This window comes from Marmota flaviventris, chromosome 6 (genome assembly GCF_047511675.1).
Source record: "Marmota flaviventris isolate mMarFla1 chromosome 6, mMarFla1.hap1, whole genome shotgun sequence".
Taxonomy (NCBI): Eukaryota; Metazoa; Chordata; class Mammalia; order Rodentia; family Sciuridae; genus Marmota; species Marmota flaviventris.
In genome coordinates, this window is record NC_092503.1 from 45,624,902 (window position 1) to 45,646,855 (window position 21,954).

Sequence of the window (21,954 nt, forward strand, 5' to 3'; positions counted from 1 at the left end):
CCCCATGGGCTTGAGTAAAATGGATGATAGTCATGCATTTGAATAACTAATTTTAGATGCCATGCACTCTCTACCAAGGGATCAAACAAAATGCCTAAGGGGACAAAGAAGAAAAAAGCAAGACAGACTCTGTTTCTGTGAATTATTAGTATTTCACTAAAACAAGAATTATTTTAAGACTTTCTGAATAAGGAAGTCCATCAATTAACCAACAAGTTGTTCCAGTTGATTAGTGATCAAGTTAATCGCACAAATATCTAATGACATGTACAACCTATTGGGCTGCAAACATCCAGATTACAAAAAGCCTGCGGCTAGTGTGGTTTCACAAAAACAGAGGAAGAATTTCTGACCTCAGCAGGAGTGAGGGAAAGCAGAAATCTGTTGAAGAAGGATCTCTTTAAGGTAATGCAAGAAGGTCTCTCCATGCAAAGATCTGCCACAAAGAAGCCATAACTGGGAATCTGAAGGACCCAAAGAATCTCATTCCGCCCTGCCTCTTCCCTAGCTAGAGGAGGTCCCATTTGGAGTTTTCCACTATTCCACTTCCTTCTTGCTGAGGCTTCTAGCCCAAAGGGTAAACAGGTCAAATAGTCAAAACAGCTATACAACTCCAGAATCTATCTGAACTCAGGAGCCAAAGCTGAGGAAAAGGATTCACCCATTATCTAGAAACTTGGACAAAGATTCACTCATTATCCAGAAACTTGAACAAGGTTCTTGGCAGCTCCTGGGTGGGGGAAGCAGAGTTGGTTCTAATGGAATGCCAGGAGAAAATATTGGAGAGACAGCTAAGATAAAACTACCATGAAATCTTGAGATCTAAAGAAGTAGTTGTGAAAGTTACATGGTAGGCAATAAAGACCTACAGAATTTTCTCAATAGGGAGATAAGGACAGGGTATTAGAAAAAAAAATGATCAATTGGTTGGATAATACTCTAGGAACTAGAAAGGAGAGAGAATTTTATTGGAAAAGCAGCAGGACTGGGAGTGGGCAAGGTGGGGAGGAAAGGAAAGAAAAATGGGAAATTCACAGACAAAATCAAGTCTCAAGCTTGGGCTGGTTATATAGAGAAAGACAAGAGGAAAAAAAAATCCAAGTTTTGAGTGAAGAAAAATTATTGGAGCACTGATGCTAATACAGAAAAGAAGGTAAATCCAGAAAGGAAGCAAGTCTGGGGTAAAGGTTGTAAGCTTGGTTGTAAAGTTTAAAGTGACAACTAAATTCCCTGGGCTCTTGGGCAGTTGTCAGTAAGCACAAAATTGTTGAGACTTAAATGAATATTACACTAGAGAGAGGCATATTGTGTAGAAGCACATAGTGCATAGATCATTGATTTAAATTTTGAATTATTTTCCTTCCTTTAAAAGCTTTAATAATAAGTCAGGTGCAGTGATGTATGCCTGTAGCCCAGTTGGGATCACAAGGCCAGCCTTGGCAATTTAATGAGACTCTGTCTCAAAAAAGAATGAAAAGGGCTGGGGATGTAAATTGGTGGTAGAGCATCTCTGGGCTCAATCCCCAGTACCAAACAAACAGACAAAGCCAAAAATCAAAGAAATTGCACTGACAGTTTCTCTTGGAAACTGGAAGACATGACAATCACATTCTCACAGTGCTAGTGAGATGGTGGATGCCCCTTTAAAGGAAACAAACTGGTTCTGGTAGTTCCCCACTGGATCCTTGTCACTTGCCCCACCACCACTGTAGGACTGAGCACACTGAGAAAGCAACCCTGGGGTAACTAGCGTACAAACAACTGTGCACATAAACATACACATAACTTCTCCAAGCCACCAATATAGAGCCTGGCCGAACATTTGAACACCTTTTTCCTATTAGAATTCTCCTCAATAAAAGAAGAAAAAGAAAACTTTTTAAAAGATACACAAGCTAATATAAAATGAGTAGCAATTATGTGACTCAAACTGTGTGAGGTTCTTGTATTCTAAATTTTATTTTTTAAAGGGTGACATGTCACAACAAAGGAACACTCCAGGGTGTCATTTTCATTCAATCCTATAATTCTACTTCTTTCCAACAACTTCTATTCTAAAACCCAAGAGGAAGCTTGTCACCCAGAGAGGCTGGCAGGATGAAGGCAGGTTTGTCTTTGACATCCCCATCCTTAACATCCCTATCCTTTGCCTGGGGACCTGGAGCTCCTTGGGAAAATTCCACTTTTCCATTAACTATCAGACTGAAACCCTATGAGTCTTTGTTCTGCCAAAAAACTGAAAAGCAACTGTAGAGTCCCAATTTATTAAAAGGAAAACTGTCATCAAAAATTAAAGTTTCACTCTTGTTCACGGAAATAGACCATGGAGTTTCTTGTGACAAGCTTTAATGCAATATAGTTAAATGTGGGTCTTACTGCATCAGGAATTTTCATCCAGTTTTTCTTCTAATGATGTCCCAGGACTAGATAGAATATGCCAAATGAGAAAATGAAAAGTAGGGAGAGAAAATGTCTACTGTTTCATGTTCTGAATAAGACAGACACATGTAAATGAAAAAACAAGAGAAGCACTGTTTCCATGATATGATCCTGACACTCAGGCAGCCTAAATCTCACAGTTAGACTCTTTAATTCAGAATCATGGACAAGGGAGTAGACGATATTTAAGAATCCATCAGCTCAAGTTCCTTATTTTGTACATCAATGTGAACATTCTGGTTGTGATATTGTAGCATGGTTTGCAAGATGTTACCATTTGGGAAAACTAGAAAAAGAGTATACAACATCTTTCTGTGTTAGTTCTTACAACTATATGTGATCTATAATTATCTCAAAATAAAAAATATAACATGCTGAAAAAAATCTGGTTAAAAAATACATGTTAAAAAAAAAAAATCTGAGCTGGGCACAGTGACACATGCCTGAATTCCTGCTACTTGGGAGGCTATGGCAGGAAGATGGCAAGTTCGAGCCTCATCAACTTAATGAGACCCTTTCTGAAAACAAAAAGTTAAAAACAGGGCTGCGGGTGTAGCTTAGTAGGACAGGGCCTATAGTACTTAATTTTTTTGGTCAGTCCACTTAAGTTTGGCTGGTAGAGGTAAAAGTGAGGGGACTTTTAATTTCTATTTTAATACTTTACTATTTGAGCTTCTTGTTATCCTGTGTTTCTTCTATTTAAGTTGCTTTCATTAAATGAAGCATTTATACAAATTTGTATTGAAGAGATCTTTTGAAATGAGAACCAATAAAGGAGGCCAATTTTATTCTAAAACCTCTATATACCAAACCCATTATCCCAGTTCCTTCCATTTGTCTAAGGAGCATGAAGCCCTCTGTCTGAAGAGGGCTCACAATACATGTTCCAGTTCATAGATGAGAAAACAAAAGATAGATTGACTTTCTTTAAAGCTGGTGGGTTTTTCAGACATTTTAGTCTCACTGCTGTATTTGATTGAACAACACTTGTGTTTCTGTGTTAAATCTTGAAAAACACCTGAATTTCTGCCCTATCAGACCATCCCTTTTGATATTTTTACAACATTCTTCCATTAAAAGGGATAGCTCCTAGTGAGATGTAACTGACTCTGGCAATCTTATCCATAGATAATAAAACTATTTGGTAGAAGGTTGAACAACTTGAAAAATGGAGGGATGACACTTGCTATCATCTAAACTCACCCCCAGATCTCAGCGTGACTACATGTGAGGAGATGTATTATGTGTCTCCCTGGAGGATAAAATATACATCAATACCTATGAAGCACTCCTGCCCAAAAGCAAAACATGTGAATCAACAATAATTGATCTTGAATCTCATCGATTTTTTCCAGTCTACAGGAAACACAAGGGGTAGAAGCACAAATTTATTGATTCCAAAAAGATGCCATTAAAGCCAGGCATGGGACCACATTTCTCTAATCCCAGTGACTAAGCAGGCTGAGGCAGAATAAATGCAAGTGTGAGGCCAGTCGGGGCAACTCAGTGAGATTCTGTCTAAATAAACAAATAAGCAAATAAGCCATTAGTTGAATCCAGGCTATAGACATTCTGGGTGCAATTGACATTGTTTTCACCATATTGAATTGTATGAAGAAACACACTTATCAAAGTGTTAATTTTAGATTAAAGGAGATTAAAGAGCCACAATAAACAAATGGACCTTGTTTGAGTCCTAACTTGAAAAACTAACCTTATAAACCTTTAAAAAGAGAATTGGCATATTAAATAATAAAACATCAGGAATAATAATTAATTTTATTAGTTGTGACAAGAGTATTGAGGTTATGTTAGAAAATGTCATTTTAACAGATGTCTACTGAGTTATATAGGGCTGAAATTACATGAGTACTGGGATTTGCCTTAAAATACTTAGCAAAAAAGAGGAGAGACAGTATAAATAATAAGATATGGGGACATGTTGATGGTTGCTATAGCTGCATGGTGAGTGGCCACAGTGCTAAAAGAAATTATAATTCAAAAGTAATAAAAGTCAATTTTTAAAGAAAAAAAATAAAGCCATGGTTTTATGCTTAAGTTTCATGCAGTGTAGGGAGGAAGACTGGTGGACAGAAAACTGCAGTGATGCTGTCGTGCATAGTGACAGCTGGATTAAACTGCCACCTACCTACCTAACATCAAAAGGTGGGGGAATTTGGGGAGAGAAGAGGGAAGGAGGAAGTTTCGCCACAGGGAATTGTCTGCTCTTCAAAAGCAACTACTACACAATGTTTATCTTTTCCTTTCTTTGAACTATAATTTAATTGCCAAAACACATGGTGACTAAACTATGTATCATTTCCTCCTTGCCCCAGACTGAAAGCTCTCTGCTTCAGAATATTTCAAGGGTGGTCCCTCCCTCCATGATGGGCCTGCATTCTGGCATTTGCTGAGGGTAGATGGTCTTCGAGTCTAAGCAACCACCTACAACTCACAAAAATAAAACTGGATGTTTAAAATTTAGGTTTTGGAAAAAGCTGTGAGTACTCATAAATATTTTACAACTCTCAAAGTGATCTGTACACAGAGTTAAATATTTTATTTCTGAACATTTGGAAGCAATTTCATTAGAAAAGAACAAACTATAATATCGCCAAGCAATGTGATATTAAGAAAATTCATATTTTGAAAAAATATTAAAATTTAAAACAATATATAATACATGCATGGATATGTAATAAAAGTGCTTAGTTAATAAATTCTTTATTTCTATGGTTTGAGTTTAAAGGCAATTTTCATCTTATTACTTTTATTTTCTAAATTTTCTATAATATGAATCCATCTAAATCAGAAAAAAAAATATTATTAAAACCACCAAATTCATCAAATGCTCTTTATAGCAATTAAAGCTACTTTCAGCATTAGTCTTGTAATACAGACAGGAAAGAGGCTCCATAAACCAGGATGCTTAAACTGTCATTAAAAATGCATGCAACAAACAGCTCAGAATTTAGGATAATGGTAGTTTTTACTTCAAGGAGCCCATGGTCATGAGAGACATATTCACAAATAATTCTCAAGAGTAAAGTGGCAGGCACAAAGCCAGAGATATGGACTTCAACATCTATTCTCCAAATAGCGGATATGCCTCTACCTATTAGCTTTTAACATCAGTAATTCAGGAGGTATGGGTATATAAACTATTTTCTAAATAAGCTTAAAATGAACCCTATATGCTTGTCTGAATGAGCCGACCTTTTATTTAGTCTACTCTAATTAAACCCACAAAGAAAGGAAAACAATAACTTCCTTAAAAGACTATTTCCTTTTGATAAGAAATCATGTTCCACTAACAGAAAAGCAAAATAAGATATACCTAGTATGTCTCAGATCTGCAATACTAGAAAGCATGACTTAAGATTGAAAAGAAAACTGAGTTTGCACTTGTAAGAAAATGATTTGGGTGAACTACAATGAATATTGCCAAATTATCTTTCCAATTGTTTACTAACTAGTCTCTAAACTATGACGGCAGTTTCAAACTTTTTGGATTATGAGCTATAGTTAGCATATAACCAAGTAAACACATATGCATACACATGCATAAACAACACATAAAAGTTAATGATACGATGCTTTTATTATATGTGAGGCACTGTCATATTCTCTCTTTTATTCCATTTCATTGTTTATTAAAAGAATACTGGTTGTGCCTAATGAGTTGATTTCATTATTTACTACTGGGTTCCCACCAGCAATTTGAAAAGAGCACTCTCTAAAATATCATAAGAGTGAAACCATTTTTTAGAAAAATGATTTCATTACAGTTGCATCCTCGCTTTTCTAAAGTTCAAGTCACAACAGGTCTGAAAACACACAATCATCCATATGTGGGTGTGAGAAAATTTCTTCCCATGTCTAAGATCAAGTGAGCTTTTGATGACTATAATCTTTTCAACCACAAAGGCGAGCTTGCAATTATTACAAAGGTCTTTGTCTGATGGTAAGGCAGACAGATTTCCCTAGGTATTATTAATTTCACTGCCAGCCATACTCTAAACTTTGCTCTTTTCCAATTTGTGCTTAACTTTATATTTTGGATGTTGCCAGAAGAAATAGAAAAAGAAAGGCAGAAGGGTCTCAGTGGCTGTGTGAAAATAAAGAGAGGTAAAACAAAGTTGTGATGATAAAACAGAACAATTATTCAAAATCTTTAGTTTTCCTGAAAGGAAAAGGCATAATACTACTATGCTGAAAATAAATCACAGCTAAATTGTGCAAAACTATTTGGTGATCTCTTTCAATCTTATTACATATAAAACAGATGCTAATGATATGACTAAAGATCTAATGAAGATGATAATAATTTTGCCTGAGCAGACAAAAGACATTTGAAAGTAAAAGGAAACACTAGAAACTTGTCAAAAGTCTCTTCAAAGGAAATTCTCAATTCCATGTTTCCTATAGCCATATTTATCACTGAAAAAAATCAAAACCTAATTCAGTATTACTCTTTAAGGTACTATAAGTACAATCAGTGAACATTCTGTAGTTCTTGGTCATTCTCCAGTTTCATGACTTCCACCAGAAATTAAGGATGTTGTGGGAGTGTCTGCACACCTATCATTTTCTTATTTTGTAAATTATTTCCCTATGCTTGGGAGGTGACAGAGAAATACAATCCTTGGTTCTGGCACAGCGCTGCCCAATATTGACTGTGTGGCCTTAGATGAGTCTTTTCACTTCTCCAAGCTTTAACTTCATGTGTACTATGCAGACCATGGAAGTGCCCAACTCATAGCATTATCATGGGCATTAAAAGAAACAGAGGAACAGAGACAACCATATGTTAAGAATTTAATTTGTGTGTGTGTGTGTGTGTGTGTGTGTGTGTGTTTGTACCAGGGATTGAACCCAGGGGTGCTTAACCACTGGCCACATCCCCAACTTTATTTATTTATTTATTAAATTTTGGACAAGATGTCACTAAGTTGCTTGTTAAGTTGCTAAGGCTGACCTTGAACTTGTTTCCTTCTGCCTCAGCCTCCTGAGTGCTGAAATCACAGGCATGCACCACTGTGCTGGGTGAATTTCATGTATTTTAAATTGCTATTAGTATTATTTCAACATACTACAAATATTAGAATATAAAGAATCTTGCTTTGAATTAGCTGATTTTGCCCAAATTCCATCATTCATTGGTTGTATGATCTTAAGAAGTTACCCATTTTGTTTGTTATCCATTTTCCTCATCTTTGAAATTACCAACCATAACAGGGTGTGGTAAAGATAAATGAGGTTGGATGTGCTCAATGCTTTAAACTGCTGAGAAAATCTAAAAGTCTAATAAGAATGCATTCTCCAACAGTAATATAATGCCCAATTCCTGCTAGTCAGCATATCCTTGAGTACTAGTACCACAAGTCCTTGAGAAGTATAAGGAAGTTGTTCCCTTTTCCCCAAAAAGGAGCTGTATGGTAAATAAATAAACCTGTTTCCTCCACCACAGTGCATCTCAAAGCCCTAGCAGTGCACAGTGAAGCTCTAATAGGGGAGGAGGACAGCTTGCAGTATTTCCTAGGAGGCTCCTTCCTCATCAGGCATCTCCTGGGAGTAGGAACATATTGGTGAACTTCTGCACTAGGCTCTGACAAGTGGGACTCACAGAGAGATCCCAGAATGGGGCTTCTGAGGTTCTAGATCCAGCATGGAGAAGTGGACTTCAGCTTTTAGAGTTCTAAAAATGACATTGCAATTGTACTATGTGATTTGATATTCAAAAGCAAGAGTTTCCACACTGTGACTAGGTGACAAGTGCTTTGGAGGCATTGACAACAAATTAGACACATTGGTTAAAATGAAGTTTCTTAATTTCACAGATAAACATTTAGGAAAAAGAACTTGTTTATGCAGCAAAAAAAAATGTCTAAGACAACTATGTTGAATAGATGCTCAGAATAAGGAAGTCAGAGAAAAGTGGCCACTGACCTTTACTAATAATGTCAGGATATTGACGTAATGTCCAAACTGCTGATTCTTAAGTTGAAGATAAATTCAGAAGTCTTTCCTGACTCTACAACATGTTATGTTTTCTAATCTTGGTTTCATGTTAAACATGGATCCACCAATACTCAGATAAAGACACTGACACTGTTTCTGTCTGAAGTCAGAAAATACAATTTACTAAATACCAAGTTATATCAGTTATAGAAATTAAATTGGTAAACATCTTCCCTTCACACACGTGTTTTCATTTTCACACTTATTGTTTAAAAAAAAATCATTAAGAACCAAAAAGTTAGTGGAATGGGAGGAAAATTATAAAATTAATTTTGAGAGGGTCTTTGCCAAGAATTAGCATTTATCATGCATTTATTGTAAAAGGTAACACCTACAGATTATTCTGGGGGCTTTTTATGTTATCTTGATCTTTATAATCATAATTGATAGGTGATATTGATACTTTTTAAAAAATATCACATATATATATACACATAGATACATACATATAGACAGTGATATCTTGGACAGCAAAGTGTATATCCTATAGCTTATAAGACAGGACATTTCCAATGCAACAAATTGAAGCCTACACACCCTTTCTTCACCATATGTCCCTCCGAGTCTCCCTATTCTACATGTGAAGAAATGGAGGCTCTGAGAGGCAGAATAACTCAGCCTTTGTGGCTGAGCTGAGATCTGAGCCTGCCTGGTCTGACTTCAGAGACAGTGGGACAGAATCACTATACTCTAAGGGTATCTTTACCTTAGTCACCCAGCTCAAAGGTCAGGAAACTGAGGCAGATAGATTTAGAGCACTGCCCAAGCTTATATTACTGCTGAGCAGCACAACTGGTATTCAAGCCAACAATACATTTCATTATTTGCAGTTATATAATTTTTATCTCAAAATTAACTTGAGGAAAATAGTCATGTTTAATTCAAGGTTTCGTATAAAACTTATATGAGAAATCCCATCACTGTCTTTTTAATTATTTAAGTACGACTATTAAGGGAACAGCCTAATGAGAGGTGACTGTTTCACCTCCAACAAAGATTGTTCACTTTGCTTATCACTGCTGTGGCTCCTAAAAGATGCTCTGTAAATGAAGCTGTCAGTAGATCAAAGTGCTGATTCCCAAACTTCATTCTGCACACTGAGCACCTTGAGATCTTATGCAGGGCCTGGAAATTCTGCATTTCTGAAAAGCTCTTGGTAATTACTATTCTGCTGGTCCCTGTAAGGTATACTCTGAGTAGGAAAAAACTAAAAAAAGTCCTCAATATTGATTTGAATCTTGAGGTGAACCTTTTTTTTAAAAAAGACACTCACAAGGGAGAGAGTAGATCATCATATTTTTTATACTTTTTATATTTTTAGTAGATGTTCACAATACCTTTATTTTGTTTATTTAGTGTTTTTATGTATGCTGGGGAATGAACCCAGTGCCTATACGTGCTAGGCAAGCGCTCTCCCACTGAGCCACAACCCCAGCCCCTTGAGGTGAATCTTTTTAAAAGTAAAATGTCCTTGATATATCAGTTTTATATTTTAACATCTCTTCCTAAAATTGGAATACATCTGCTTTTCAATTTTCCAATATTTATTTTCATTCTAGATTTCATTTATAAGTCCAAATCAGGCAATAATAAGATCCAGGATCTATATTTAAACAAGGGTGGCATTTATGACACCTGGACGAGAACGTCAATTTAAGGAATTACTTGAGTGTACAGTGGAAAATACACCAAGAAATGGAATAAGAAGGTTTGTAGGCACATAAGTGTATGTACTATAAATAAGAAAAGTGTCATCAATATTTACTAGTCAGAAAATAGCAAATCTTAGTAGGGAAAGAGAGCATATATAATAAGGTATGAAATACAAGTTGAGAAGAAAAAAATAAACTAAATAAAACTCATATCACATTCCACAGCCTGGAAAACAACTGTTTTTGCACATTCTGTATTCTACCCTGCTGAATTTATTACAATGTGATAGAAGCAAATAAATTAGCTACAATTGGAAGTTTCAAATATGTTATTGTTTCTGCAGCAAATGTGATGACTGCTGAGAAAAACCAAAGACTATTAACTTAAAACTTGACTGCATAAGCTGGGCAAGATGGCACATGTCTACAATCCCAGTGACTTGAGAGGATGAGGCAGGAGGATCACAAGTTCAAAGCCAGCCCCAGCAACTTAGCGCAGCCTGAAGCAACTCAGTGAGACTCTGTCTCAAAATAAAAAATAAAAAGGGCTGAGGATGTAGCTCAGTGGTTAAGCACCCCGGGGTTCAATCCCTGGTACCAAACACAACTTTATTGCATAAATAATGCTCTGACACTGTTCCTCTAAGACTTATTTTCTTTCTTTTAGTTAATTAATTTTACTATATATCTATTTATTTATTTATTTATTAATGCTGGGGATGGAACCCTGGGCTTCAGGTATGTCATATCTTTGAGCTACATCTCCAACAAAACCTCTTTTCTTTAACTTGCTCTCCCTTGGACATGAGCATATAGTAGGCTTCTTTATGTGATGAGCAAGTGACCATATTAAGAATTAAAATTCACAGAGTCCGCACCTGCACACATGAAGTGAATGTGCCTGGGAGAAATGATTCAAGCTTTATGGATCTCAGTTCCCTTAATATTCTTAGAATTGTTGGGACTAAATTAGATATTTTTAAAAACCACACACATAATAAATCTAGATGCATATGAAGACAGGGGTTTAAAAATTTATTCCATGGGTTGGGGTTGTAGCTCAGTGGTTGAGTGCTTGTCTAACATATGAGGCACTGGGTTTGATCCTCAGCACCACATAAAAATAAGTAAATAAATAAAATAAAGATTAAAAAATGTATCTCCATGGATAAGCCAACGGGACAAGCAACCACAAGTGACTGCACACTTGAAGCCATTGAATGAAAGGTTGATAGGGAAGTAGTTTAACTAGAAGACTATCATTCTACAAAGTATTTGCAGGTCTTCAGGAGAAAAGGCAACAATATAATGGAGGAATCAAACTGTCACTTCCTAAAATCATGGATCATTCTCAGCATCATTAAAAATATGACAACAACAAAAATAATATGTGCATCTTATTTTAATTAGAAGTGCTTGGTATGTTTACCAAAATCTAATTAAGACTTTAAGTCTAACTTCAGGTTTTTCAGAAAAAATATAGGGGATAATGACCAATGAGAAGAAAGCAGTCAGTACCATTAGAATGTGAGCTGTGTCATAGGACAGGGAAGCTGGCTTCCTCTCAGGAAAAGAAAGGACATGCAGGTGAGGGTCAGTGGAAGACTGAAAATGATTCAAGAGATAGGATAACTAACTGCAATTTGAGACCTTCCTTGTACAAATCAAAGGTATAAAAGATGATGCTTAGGAAATGGGAAATTTGAATAGGACTTGACAATTAGATAATGTAAATTCAGTATTCTTCAGTGTGCTCATGGCATTGCAGTCATGTAAGAAAATGTTTAAAGATGTAAATGAAATATTTAAGGAGCCAGGTACAGAGGCACATGCCTGTCATCCCAGCTACTTAGCTTGGGCAACTTAGTAAGAGCCTGTCTCAAAGTAAAAAATAAAAAGTTCTGGGGATATAGCTCAGTGGTAGAGGGTCCCTGGGTTTGATCCCTAGTACTGTAGGGAAAAAAAAAGGATAAAAATGTTATAAATTTTTTCATAGAATTTTAGTTTCTTCATAATAGACTTTGAAGTCTCGAAAGATTTTTTAGACTCTGCTGAGCTAGTTGTGACAGCAGGTACAGAGCCATTTCTCTACCTATAGGTTTAGGTCATCTCCTATTTAACTCGTTGGCTTTCCAAGGGGCTAGCAGAAAATTGAAAAAAGGCAAATCTCGGTTCATTTTATTCTCATAACAAGCAGTCTCCATTCTAAAGTCCCTGAAGTAGGAGCAATTCAATACATAAATCTCATGTTCCGGTGATCCCACGGGCTATTAAGTCTCCCCTGTTTACTCCTTGAACTGAAATCAACCATGTTTCAATCTGAGTTGAACTTGCTTTTGTGAGACTCAATAAAAGGACTGAATTAAATCCACTCAACCATTTAAAAATTAAATGGCAAACACAGAAATGTTTGCCTATTTCCCCTGTAGGAAATTTTATGCACTGGTAATTCAAACTTAACTGGACTTTAAAGTTTTAATATCCTTTTCTCTTGTTCTTCATCAGAAATAATAATGAAAACTCTTTTTTTTTGGTTCAAAAATACAGTGCTTCATAAAAAGTAATTTACATACAAGTTTTAGGTACATCCACTAAGCATGCTCAATTGCAAAATCGAGCCATATAATACTAATTTGCAAGGATTTTCATTTGTGATGAAAGAGAACAAAGACTGTGTTCTTTCTCCTTGCAGTAAGATGTAAATATGGTAGGCAGTGAATAAAAAGGCTATAATAGTGGTTATAATTTGAGTTGGAAAATGTTGAATATAAAACCAAATGTGGTTCTCAGACTTCAAATAGTCTAATATTTGACATTCAACCCCTTTAATATAAATTAAGAATCTCATCTAAAAAGGATTAAGAAATACACCTTACCTTTTTTTGATGCTTAATATATTTAAAGTTATGTACTTTTCTCAAATAAAGTATGGATGAGCAAATTACTTCTAATTTCATAAGGAAGAAAGAGTTATTTGTATAATACAAAGATAAAACTCTTGACAAGATTCATAGCTGATGTGTCAGTCAAGATGAAAATTCTCCTTTCCCATTGGATATTAGTAGGAAGCAGTAAATGACTTTGAAATAAATCTTTTGGTTTAGCTAAAAGCAAATTATAAAAATAATTATCTGTAGAATTTTTCCAAATATTATGGTTAGAATGTTTTTATAAGTTAGTTTGAAAGAAACAGAGCATAAAAGCATGTACACCTGTATAATTTAATGAACAAATTCATTAAATAATAGCAAACAAAAATATGATAAAAAATGTGCAGAGTATATAGTAGATTGGGTATCCACGTATTATGGCTGTTGTTTATATTTTACACATACTTTATAAATAATTTCAGGTCCATCTGATATTTAATAAAAATAAATAGTAGACAATAAACAGTGTATAAGTGTGTCACACATATCTGACAACTTGGGTTAACACAGTACAAACACCACAAATGCCTAAATAGTATCTCTAAATGATCACTGAGGTGAAACAGGTCCCTGCTGTCCTATACTCACTGCAGATCTTAGGGGTACACTGACTTACCTGGTCCAGATCAGTGTGCCACCTGCTCTTTTATTCTCACAACTGCCAGAACCTAACTCATGGCAGTTTGCAGTTGATGCCCAAAAGAGACTTCAGAGATTCTCAACCCTTTTCAGAGTTGGAATTCAGTTATTTTCTTGAATACACGTGCAATGTTCTCTGAGGTTTCATAATAGTCCTATATATAATGTCTGCTGAAATTGAACAGTGTATATTAGCCTTTATCTCATTCTTTCAAACCTCAGCCACAACATGACTGCCTCAGCAAATGCTAACTCAGGATACAGCTTTTGGGAGCCTGTTCTCCACCAGGCACTGTACTGGGTGCTAGTGGTAAAGTAAGAGACTCCTACTCAGATGGACATGGTGGTGCATGCCTGTGATCCCAGCAGCTTGGGAGGCTGAGACTGGAAGATGAGAATTCAAAGCCAGCCTCAGCAATTTAGCAAGGCCCTAGGCAACTCAGCAAAACCTTGGCTCTAAATAAAATATACAAAAAGGGCTAGGAATGTGGCTCAGTGGTTAAGTGCCTCTGGATTCAATCCCTAGTACCTCTCTTCCCCCCAAAAGAGGCTCCTTCTCACTTTTGCTCTCATGAATTTGAGAGAATCCCTCAATCCCTCTCTAATCTCCAAACAATCCCTCCTCTTCAAATCTGCTAAAAGGCAAATTTGGTAGTTGGTTAAGTGTACCAGGGCTTACAGTTTCAACTTCATTTTCACATTGGGTTAGAAATCACCATATGTTCCACCCCACCCCCAATCAAGTAAGTTTCCTCTACCCCACAAGGCAAACAATTACTTCTTAAAAATATATACAAAGCAGAGAATGGACATCTGGAACATGACAACGACATGACTCTTCAGTTACAAAAATACAAAATTACTTCACAGTTTAATGAGAGAAAGAAAGAGAGAGAGAGAAAGAAAGAAAGAAAGAAGACCTGAAATTCTAAAAAAATAGTTTTCTTTGCATCCCAAATGCCAGACTTCTCATACAACCAGAATGAGTTTCTCTATTTTAAATCCTTACTTTCAGTCCTTTTACTTACAAACAACAGTTGAATTAGACACACAGTTTCATTATTCTGCTGCTTCCAGGATTTAATTCTCAATGAGTCAGGTCTGAGTCTTTAATGGAGCAAGGACTGTTTCACTGGGTCCTCACCCCTTGAGCACTCTTCCCCACTGAGCACCCAAAGATGCAGGCTGCTGTTCAAGGCACAGACCTCCTCGTGGACCTTATATTCTAGTAGGGGGAAGACAGTCAAATGAAAGTGTAAATGACATAGTCTATTGGAAGAGGTTTTGTGCTCTAGAAAAAAACTGAAAGAAGAGAAGGGGAAGATGGTGTTCTGGGAATGGAAGGTTTCATGTGGTTAAGGAAAGTTCTCTCTAAGAGGCAACTTATGGACAAAGACTCAAGGAGGAGGGAGCCATGTGGATATTGGGGGAAGACTGCTTCAGGCACAGGGAACAACCTCTGCAAAGACCCCAACGGTAGACGGGTGCCTGACACCTTGGAGAAATAGCAAGAAAGCCAGTATGGCTGGACAGTCCTGAATATGTGGGTGCATGGCAGGGAATAAGGTAAGAGAGGTGGCAGAGGAGGCAGAAGCCCTAATATTTTTTAAACTAATAGTAATAAACAGTAATGCTGAGTAAGGTAGCTGAAATTTTTGAGCTTTAAATATATACTAATTGCAATACCAGACAGGTTATGTGCAATATTTCCTTAACAAAGAAAACAATCTATTGCTCTAATATGTATAGAGTTCACTCTAAGCTTTAGGAAACACAAAGAGACAAATCCCAAACTCTATAGGATGTACTGCCATAACCAAGCTTTCTTTTATTTTTCTGCCTTAACCTGATCAAACCTTTGTCATAGTCTGCAATTAATTAAACTTCCCCATGCATCTTAAAAATAAAAACATAATTTCTCATAAATGTCAGAAGTTTTACTTATTTCCAGTATTGTAGGGGTTCCCACCCCCCCCACCCCCCCCACCCCCCCACCCCCCCACTGGCGGGAGAGTTTCAAGTCTGTCTCAGTACTACAAGGTTAAAGGGCTTAAATTATGAGATGAAAAGTTAGTAAATACAGTACAGGGCATGATTCAGAGTTCAAATCCTGCTTTAATAACATGCTTTGAGCTCTCTTGCTTCCCTATAACATCTCTCCCTCTCTCCTTCCCTTTTCCCCTTATACCATGAACAAAAAAATTCCTTTGACTTGTTCACTGAATCCTTTAACATAATGTCTTTCTTAATGTTTCTGAGTGTTGCAAATTATGTCTACTAAAACCAAGAGACATGGTACATATTGTCCTGCTGGCACATTCTCTCCTTTCTGGTATACTTCATTTAAAAGGCATCCTTACATGTAGAAATAAGCATGCAAGAGAGCTGGGCTTGAAAAATTAATTAGTGGACACTGCAAACATACCTTCATAAAGAACTTTGGTAGGCTCTTTACTACTTAGTTTCTACTAACTAGGAAATGGTCTAAAAATATCTCCTGAACACAAAGAGGATGTTCAGTTCAACTCAAGGAATATTTATTGAGTGCCTCTGTCAGATGCTAGAAAGACAAAGATGACAGTCCCAGTCACTGCCCTCAGGAACTCAGAAGACTCCTGGGCTGACTGAATCTCAGACTTTTTCCTAGACAGATAAGATCAGGGAAAGTCTGGGGGGAGTGTATACACTAGTGTAGAAGGTGCCAGAATAAACTTGTACTTACTTTTTAAAAAGCCACTCACCTAAAACATCAGATATCAGTGGAACCCATGTCTAACCACACATATATGACTGAAGACTGAAGAGCAGACCTTCTAAGAGTAACAAATGAGCAATTGTAAGCATCCAGGGTTTCAACTGACACTTAAAAGTTTCTTCAGAGGTCAACTGATTATTTTTATTTTCCCCCACTACTTAAATCAAAAGAAGGAAATTCTTAGTACCCATTTGCAAATATTTTTGTAAAGAAAGAATTAGAGATTTTTAGTTTGTGCAAATACAACAAAATAATTAAGGATATTTTATTCTACAAAACTTACATGAAGGTAGTAAAGCAGGACTAAACCCAATCCTATGGATTTATACAAATTGAATCAAAACTAGTGATCAATTTACATGTCATATTATGGAAGGTCAAAAATCACGAGAAATAGTCTATGCAAATATCTAATTTTACTTAAGTGGGTCCAGAAGAACAGTGTGAAAGATTAAGCTGAAGTCAGCCCACATTGTTCACCAAGTGCCTAGGGCTTAGCAGACAGAGAACACCAGGAGGGATGGACACTTTGTAAATAAATTCAACAAAAGCATGATCTATATCAAGCAGCAGTCACACAAAGAAACCAGCATAACTTCATAGGGTCACCAGACCCTAACAAACATGCAAAAATTCAAAATAATTTCATTGATTAGGCTTATAAATGTTTGAGTTAAATTATGACATTTGTTTCCTGAAACATAACAAATGAATAAAAGTCTAATATTATCTATTACACAAATGGTAGCCCTTCAGCCAGCCCAACCCTAACATTTGAAATTGTTTCCACCATCTCAAAGGTGATTTGAATCAGAATTACCTGGGGGAACTTTGTGAAATTGCAAATTCCCAAGCCCCACCTTCTAGAAATCTGATTTAAAATAAGGGACAGAGGCTTTTTAAAGCCTCCAGAGAGATTAATTATCAGATAGGTTGGGGAGCCTGGAGAACCAAGAAGCCTCACATTAAGTTGAATCCATGAATAAGAAAGGTAAAATACAAAAAAAGATATATATAGATAGATATATATCTATATCTATCTATATATATATATCTATATCTATCTATATATCTATCTATCTATATATATATATATATATATTGTGTTTTTTTTTCTCACAAGAAATAGGCTATTACATTAAAGCTGCCCTCTTCTAAACAATGAGAGACCTGATATCATGTATGACCACCATTCCACTATGCGCCAAGAGCATACCTCAACTTTTAGAGTATGCATGCTTAAACTTATGAACACTTGAAAAATACATGACCAAGTGTTAGTCTAAAAAATCACAGATGTAAAAAATAAAATTAAAAAAAGAAAAACAGAACAAAATAACAAACAAAACCCCAAACAACAAAACACTGACTATGCCTCTTTGCTTAAATAAGAGATTTTTCTTTCTATACTGAAGATGTTTTTCAGTAAAGGACCCAAATATAAGCTTTACTTTTTTTTTTTTTTTTTTTTTTAGGTGCTGAGGATGGGACCCAGGGTTCCTGGCACACTGAGCAGGTGCTCTACCACTGAGGTACATCCTCAGTCCTAACTTTACCTTTTGTGTGTGACTACATACCTCCATCTTTACTGTCTTAAAAAAATTCCTAACTATATAGAATGTTTTGCAAAAACCCAAAAGACAATATTCTCTTCCATCAATCTTTGACAATAAAGTCTCAAATTTAAAGCTCAGTAAGAATCTAAACAATCACACTTCCCAGAGAACTGTTCTACCCTGTGCCCACTTAACAGCCTGGATGGCCACATGGAAAGAAAAGTGACAGCTTTGGCCAGATTAGTGTGGAGACATACTTTTGGATAAATTGGTAAAAATGTACAGTATAAAAGATGCATTTTCCAGCAGTGACCTGAAAAAAAAAAAAAAAAAAAACCTCTAATAGTTCAAACGTCCATTGTAAAAATCCTGTATATTTAGTAAAACTTTACATATTTATTACAAATTTTACCATATGCTAGTATAGTGTTATGATGACTGTCAACAAAGTAACTTTGGGGTTAGTCTTTTGACTAATAGGTATGCAAGAAAACTCAGGAACCACTAACAACTGGAATGGATGGATGATTTAGTGGAAAAAGTGCCAGCATTTGGTTTAGCTTTGAAATTTGTTTCACCAAAAAGCACAGTGGTGACGGGAGCTGTCAACTATTCTACATAGACTACCTGCTGCTAAATAACCTGTTATACAGGGGCAAAAGCAGGGGAGGAGAGGAAAGGAACAAAAGCTGGAAAAAAAAAAAAAACTTGACAGAAAGCTGTCTATCAAAAAAGAACTAATTAGGGAGGATTAATGAAGTAGAGTCACCTAGGGCTGGTAACTAGTTTCCGGCTTCAATCTGGTAGACAGAGAGAAGGTAAAGTCGGTTGTGGGTTAATGAGTTCCAATTTGAAGTCAGGTCTGGAGAAAAGGTAGTCTGGTCAGGAGGTGACACTCTCAAATAACCTAGAAGGATCCGAGCCAAGCAGGACACTCGTGAGGAGAAACGGTCTGGCTGCCTGATCGGAGGTCTACCTGGGGGCGGGGTGGGGGGGGTACCCTGCCCAACCTTTCAGCAGGAGCAGACAAATGCACACGCTAGGATTCCAGCGCCGCGCGGGAGGAGCGGCATTGGGAGGGCCCAGTCGCCCAGCCTGAGCAGTTGTTCAAAAGGAGACTGGAGAGAACCGACCCTTGCACAGACTCTCCCCTAAGGCGACCCCTGGGCCATGTCACTTCTCACCGGGCCGGCAGAGTCAGAAAGTCTGGAAACTGTGATCTAGGCTGGGAGACAGGAAAGAGAAAGTGGAGAGGCGCCAAGTTGATTTTCTTGTTTGGTAGGGAAGGAAAGAGTTTGTGGGGAGCGATCGGAATGCTGTAACTTATTTTACCCCGGAGCCGCGGCCTGGCAGAGCCAGCGCCAACAGTGTAGGCAGCCAGCCCGACTTCCTCCCGCGCTGGGTCTCTGGGGCCGGGCCTGCCCCGCAGCCCGCCCGCAGCGCCCAGGGTCCCCCTGTCCGCCAGATGCGCTCTACTCACCGAGCTCCTCCGCCCGCAGCCAGAGCGGGGAGCAGACAGCGAGCAGCAGGGCCAGGAGGCCGGGTCCTGGAGCCGCAGCCAGTGTGCCGCCGCCGCCGCGGGCACGGGGTACCATAGCCCCTCCGGGAGCCAGCTTGGCAGGCTCGTCCTCCCTTCGACGGGCCCTGCGCCGCCGCTGCCCCAGCCGGGCCGCCTCCTCCGTGGCCCAGCGCGGCGCCTGGATGGGGCGCAGCCGCTGCCCGGCACCGAATCCCATTGGGGCGGCCCAGCGCCCAGTCGGGCGGGGGCGTCTCCGGTCCCGCCCCGCCCTGCCCCGCCCCGCGCTGCGCTTTGGCCCCCAGAAGAGGGAGTCGTATTCCCAGGCGGTGACCCGAGGCGGGACCAGGGCTCCCCTCAGGGGAGCTCCCTTCTTCGCTCCCCGGCCTTGCCAGGGCTCCACCTGTTCCATCACACGTGAACCTGGGAACCAGAAGAACGCCAGGTGGAAAGACCAGTCCAAAGCCTAGTTGTGCGGTCATATTCCACAGTGTCTGAGTGCGTGGCAGACGCTGCAGCAGAGACCCTTATCCTTCATGACTTTGCCAACTCTGTGGGGGTGGCATGCCAGTGATAGCACCTGAAATAGTTTGACGATAGGATGTTGATGGTGGCAAGTAAAATCCAGTTTAAGTCTCCCTATTCATTCATTCATTCATTCATTACCTTCATTCAAAGTTATTCAAAGTTAAGGCAGTGTGCTAAGTCCAGGTGGCGCTTGCAGACATTTAAAATGATAAGACAAGCACAAATGGCATTAAGTGACACGAAGGGTGTTCTGGTAGCACATTTAGGGAAATCTAATTAGATGAATGGTGAAGGGGCTACGGGGCGGGGTGGGGATGGGGGGGTCTGCCAGAAAAGACCTCACACTAAGTGGCATCTAGGCTAAGACTTGGAGAACCCGTGCGACTTGGAAAAGCAGAACTTGGAGGACAGAAGTAAGTAATCGGCAGGGTGTTCAAGGACTTAGGGAAGAACAGGCTGAGGGAGCGAGTGAACACGTGGGTGTAAGGCCAGAGGTGAAAGTCAGTGTACAGTGTTGGGTCTAGAACTTGAAGCTCCAGGCAGGCCACGAAAAGGATTTTTAACTTGGTGCTCGGTAGCCACCGAAGATTCAGACGGAGCAGTGACACGGTTTGGTTCACTGGGTTGTGACTGACAAAGGCTAGGGGAAGGCATCTTGGAAGAGTGAATTACAAGCCCATTACCGAGTAGTTGAATGGGGGTAGTAACAGTGTAAATGGACGAGGGGCGATTAAATACTCATTTTAAGGACTCTGATTTCTCTAGACTTCTGGTGGTCTCTCAGCACTTCCACTGCGCAAATTCGTAAACTTTGCACCGCCCGGTGGTGTGCTGGGGTGGTTACACCTGGAGTGCAGGGAGCGGGTGTACTGTGGGAGGGCGGAGAGGAAGCAGCAGCCTCTCCAAGGCCGAGTATTGGTCTATCACGTGATCTATGGATAACAGCGAGGATCTGCTTTCACACATCCTGTTCTTTTTGCTTCTGTTTTTATTTTTTTAACTTTTGAAATTGAAAATGAGAATTGTCTTTGGGACTTTGCTTTCCCAGAGGCAGCGACCTTAGAGAGGGAAACAAACAACAAAACCTTGTCCTTTAGAAATGAAACCCAACCAAGTGATGAATCCTGGGTCAGCCACTGACTGGAATTTGATTTTTTTTGGCCTCAGTTTTATTGGGGAATGTACTTAACTCTCCTGATTGTTGCAGATGAAATTAGTATGTATTTAAAGTTCTAGTATGTGAAGGAGGTACATTCATAGTAGGCTTAATCATGTTTAAATTGAAAGTAAATTTATTTCCATGAAAATAATGGTCTTTGAATGTCCTTGTGTGCAACATACATACACCATAAAAAGACACCTTGGGGCATGAAATCCCTTCCTAACTCCGGATTGCAGCAGGTGGGCTCCCAGGGATGACCTTTCCCATTTCAGCCAATATCTTGATAGGAATGGCCTTATCTTGCTACACCAAAATCCTGAGTCAGATAAGGGGAGAGATTTAGGATCTAGTAATAATGAGGAAACAAAAAGACCAGCTGGATCCTATTGTTTTTCATATACTATTCTTTCCTCGAAATATAAAAGAAAATTTTTAGTTAAGAAAATCATAGTAAAAGAAAAACGTGAAGATATAATACATGATCAATTCTATTTCTGTATATAATAAAATAAACAAAGCTTATTAAATTAATGTACATAATTCACATAGATTTTTGTTAAGCTTGTGTGACTTTTAATCTTGAGAAGATTCCATTTTGAGTTTTTAAAATAATGCATTTGGGAACCTCTAAGCCAAGTTCCAGTAAGAAAAAATAATCTATCCACAAACATCTCACTAAGATGCAAAACTTCCTTAGGGAAAAATCTTTTATAAAACTATTTCACATTTAATCCTTTCACCACTTATCATCTACTC

The 21,954-nt window shown here is 38.2% G+C and overlaps 1 protein-coding gene across 1 annotated transcript in view; it reads right to left on the minus strand.

Moving 5' to 3' along the window:
* Dcbld1 (discoidin, CUB and LCCL domain containing 1) overlaps positions 1-19,683 on the minus strand; it is a 58,842-nt gene extending 39,159 nt beyond the window's left edge. Inside the window, exon 1 of the mRNA XM_027953027.2 lies at positions 19,473-19,683. Coding sequence (XP_027808828.2) covers positions 19,473-19,587 — 115 coding nt within the window. The 5' untranslated portion in view covers positions 19,588-19,683. The remainder of the gene's footprint in view (positions 1-19,472) is intronic.
* Between the last annotated feature and the right edge of the window lie 2,271 nt (positions 19,684-21,954).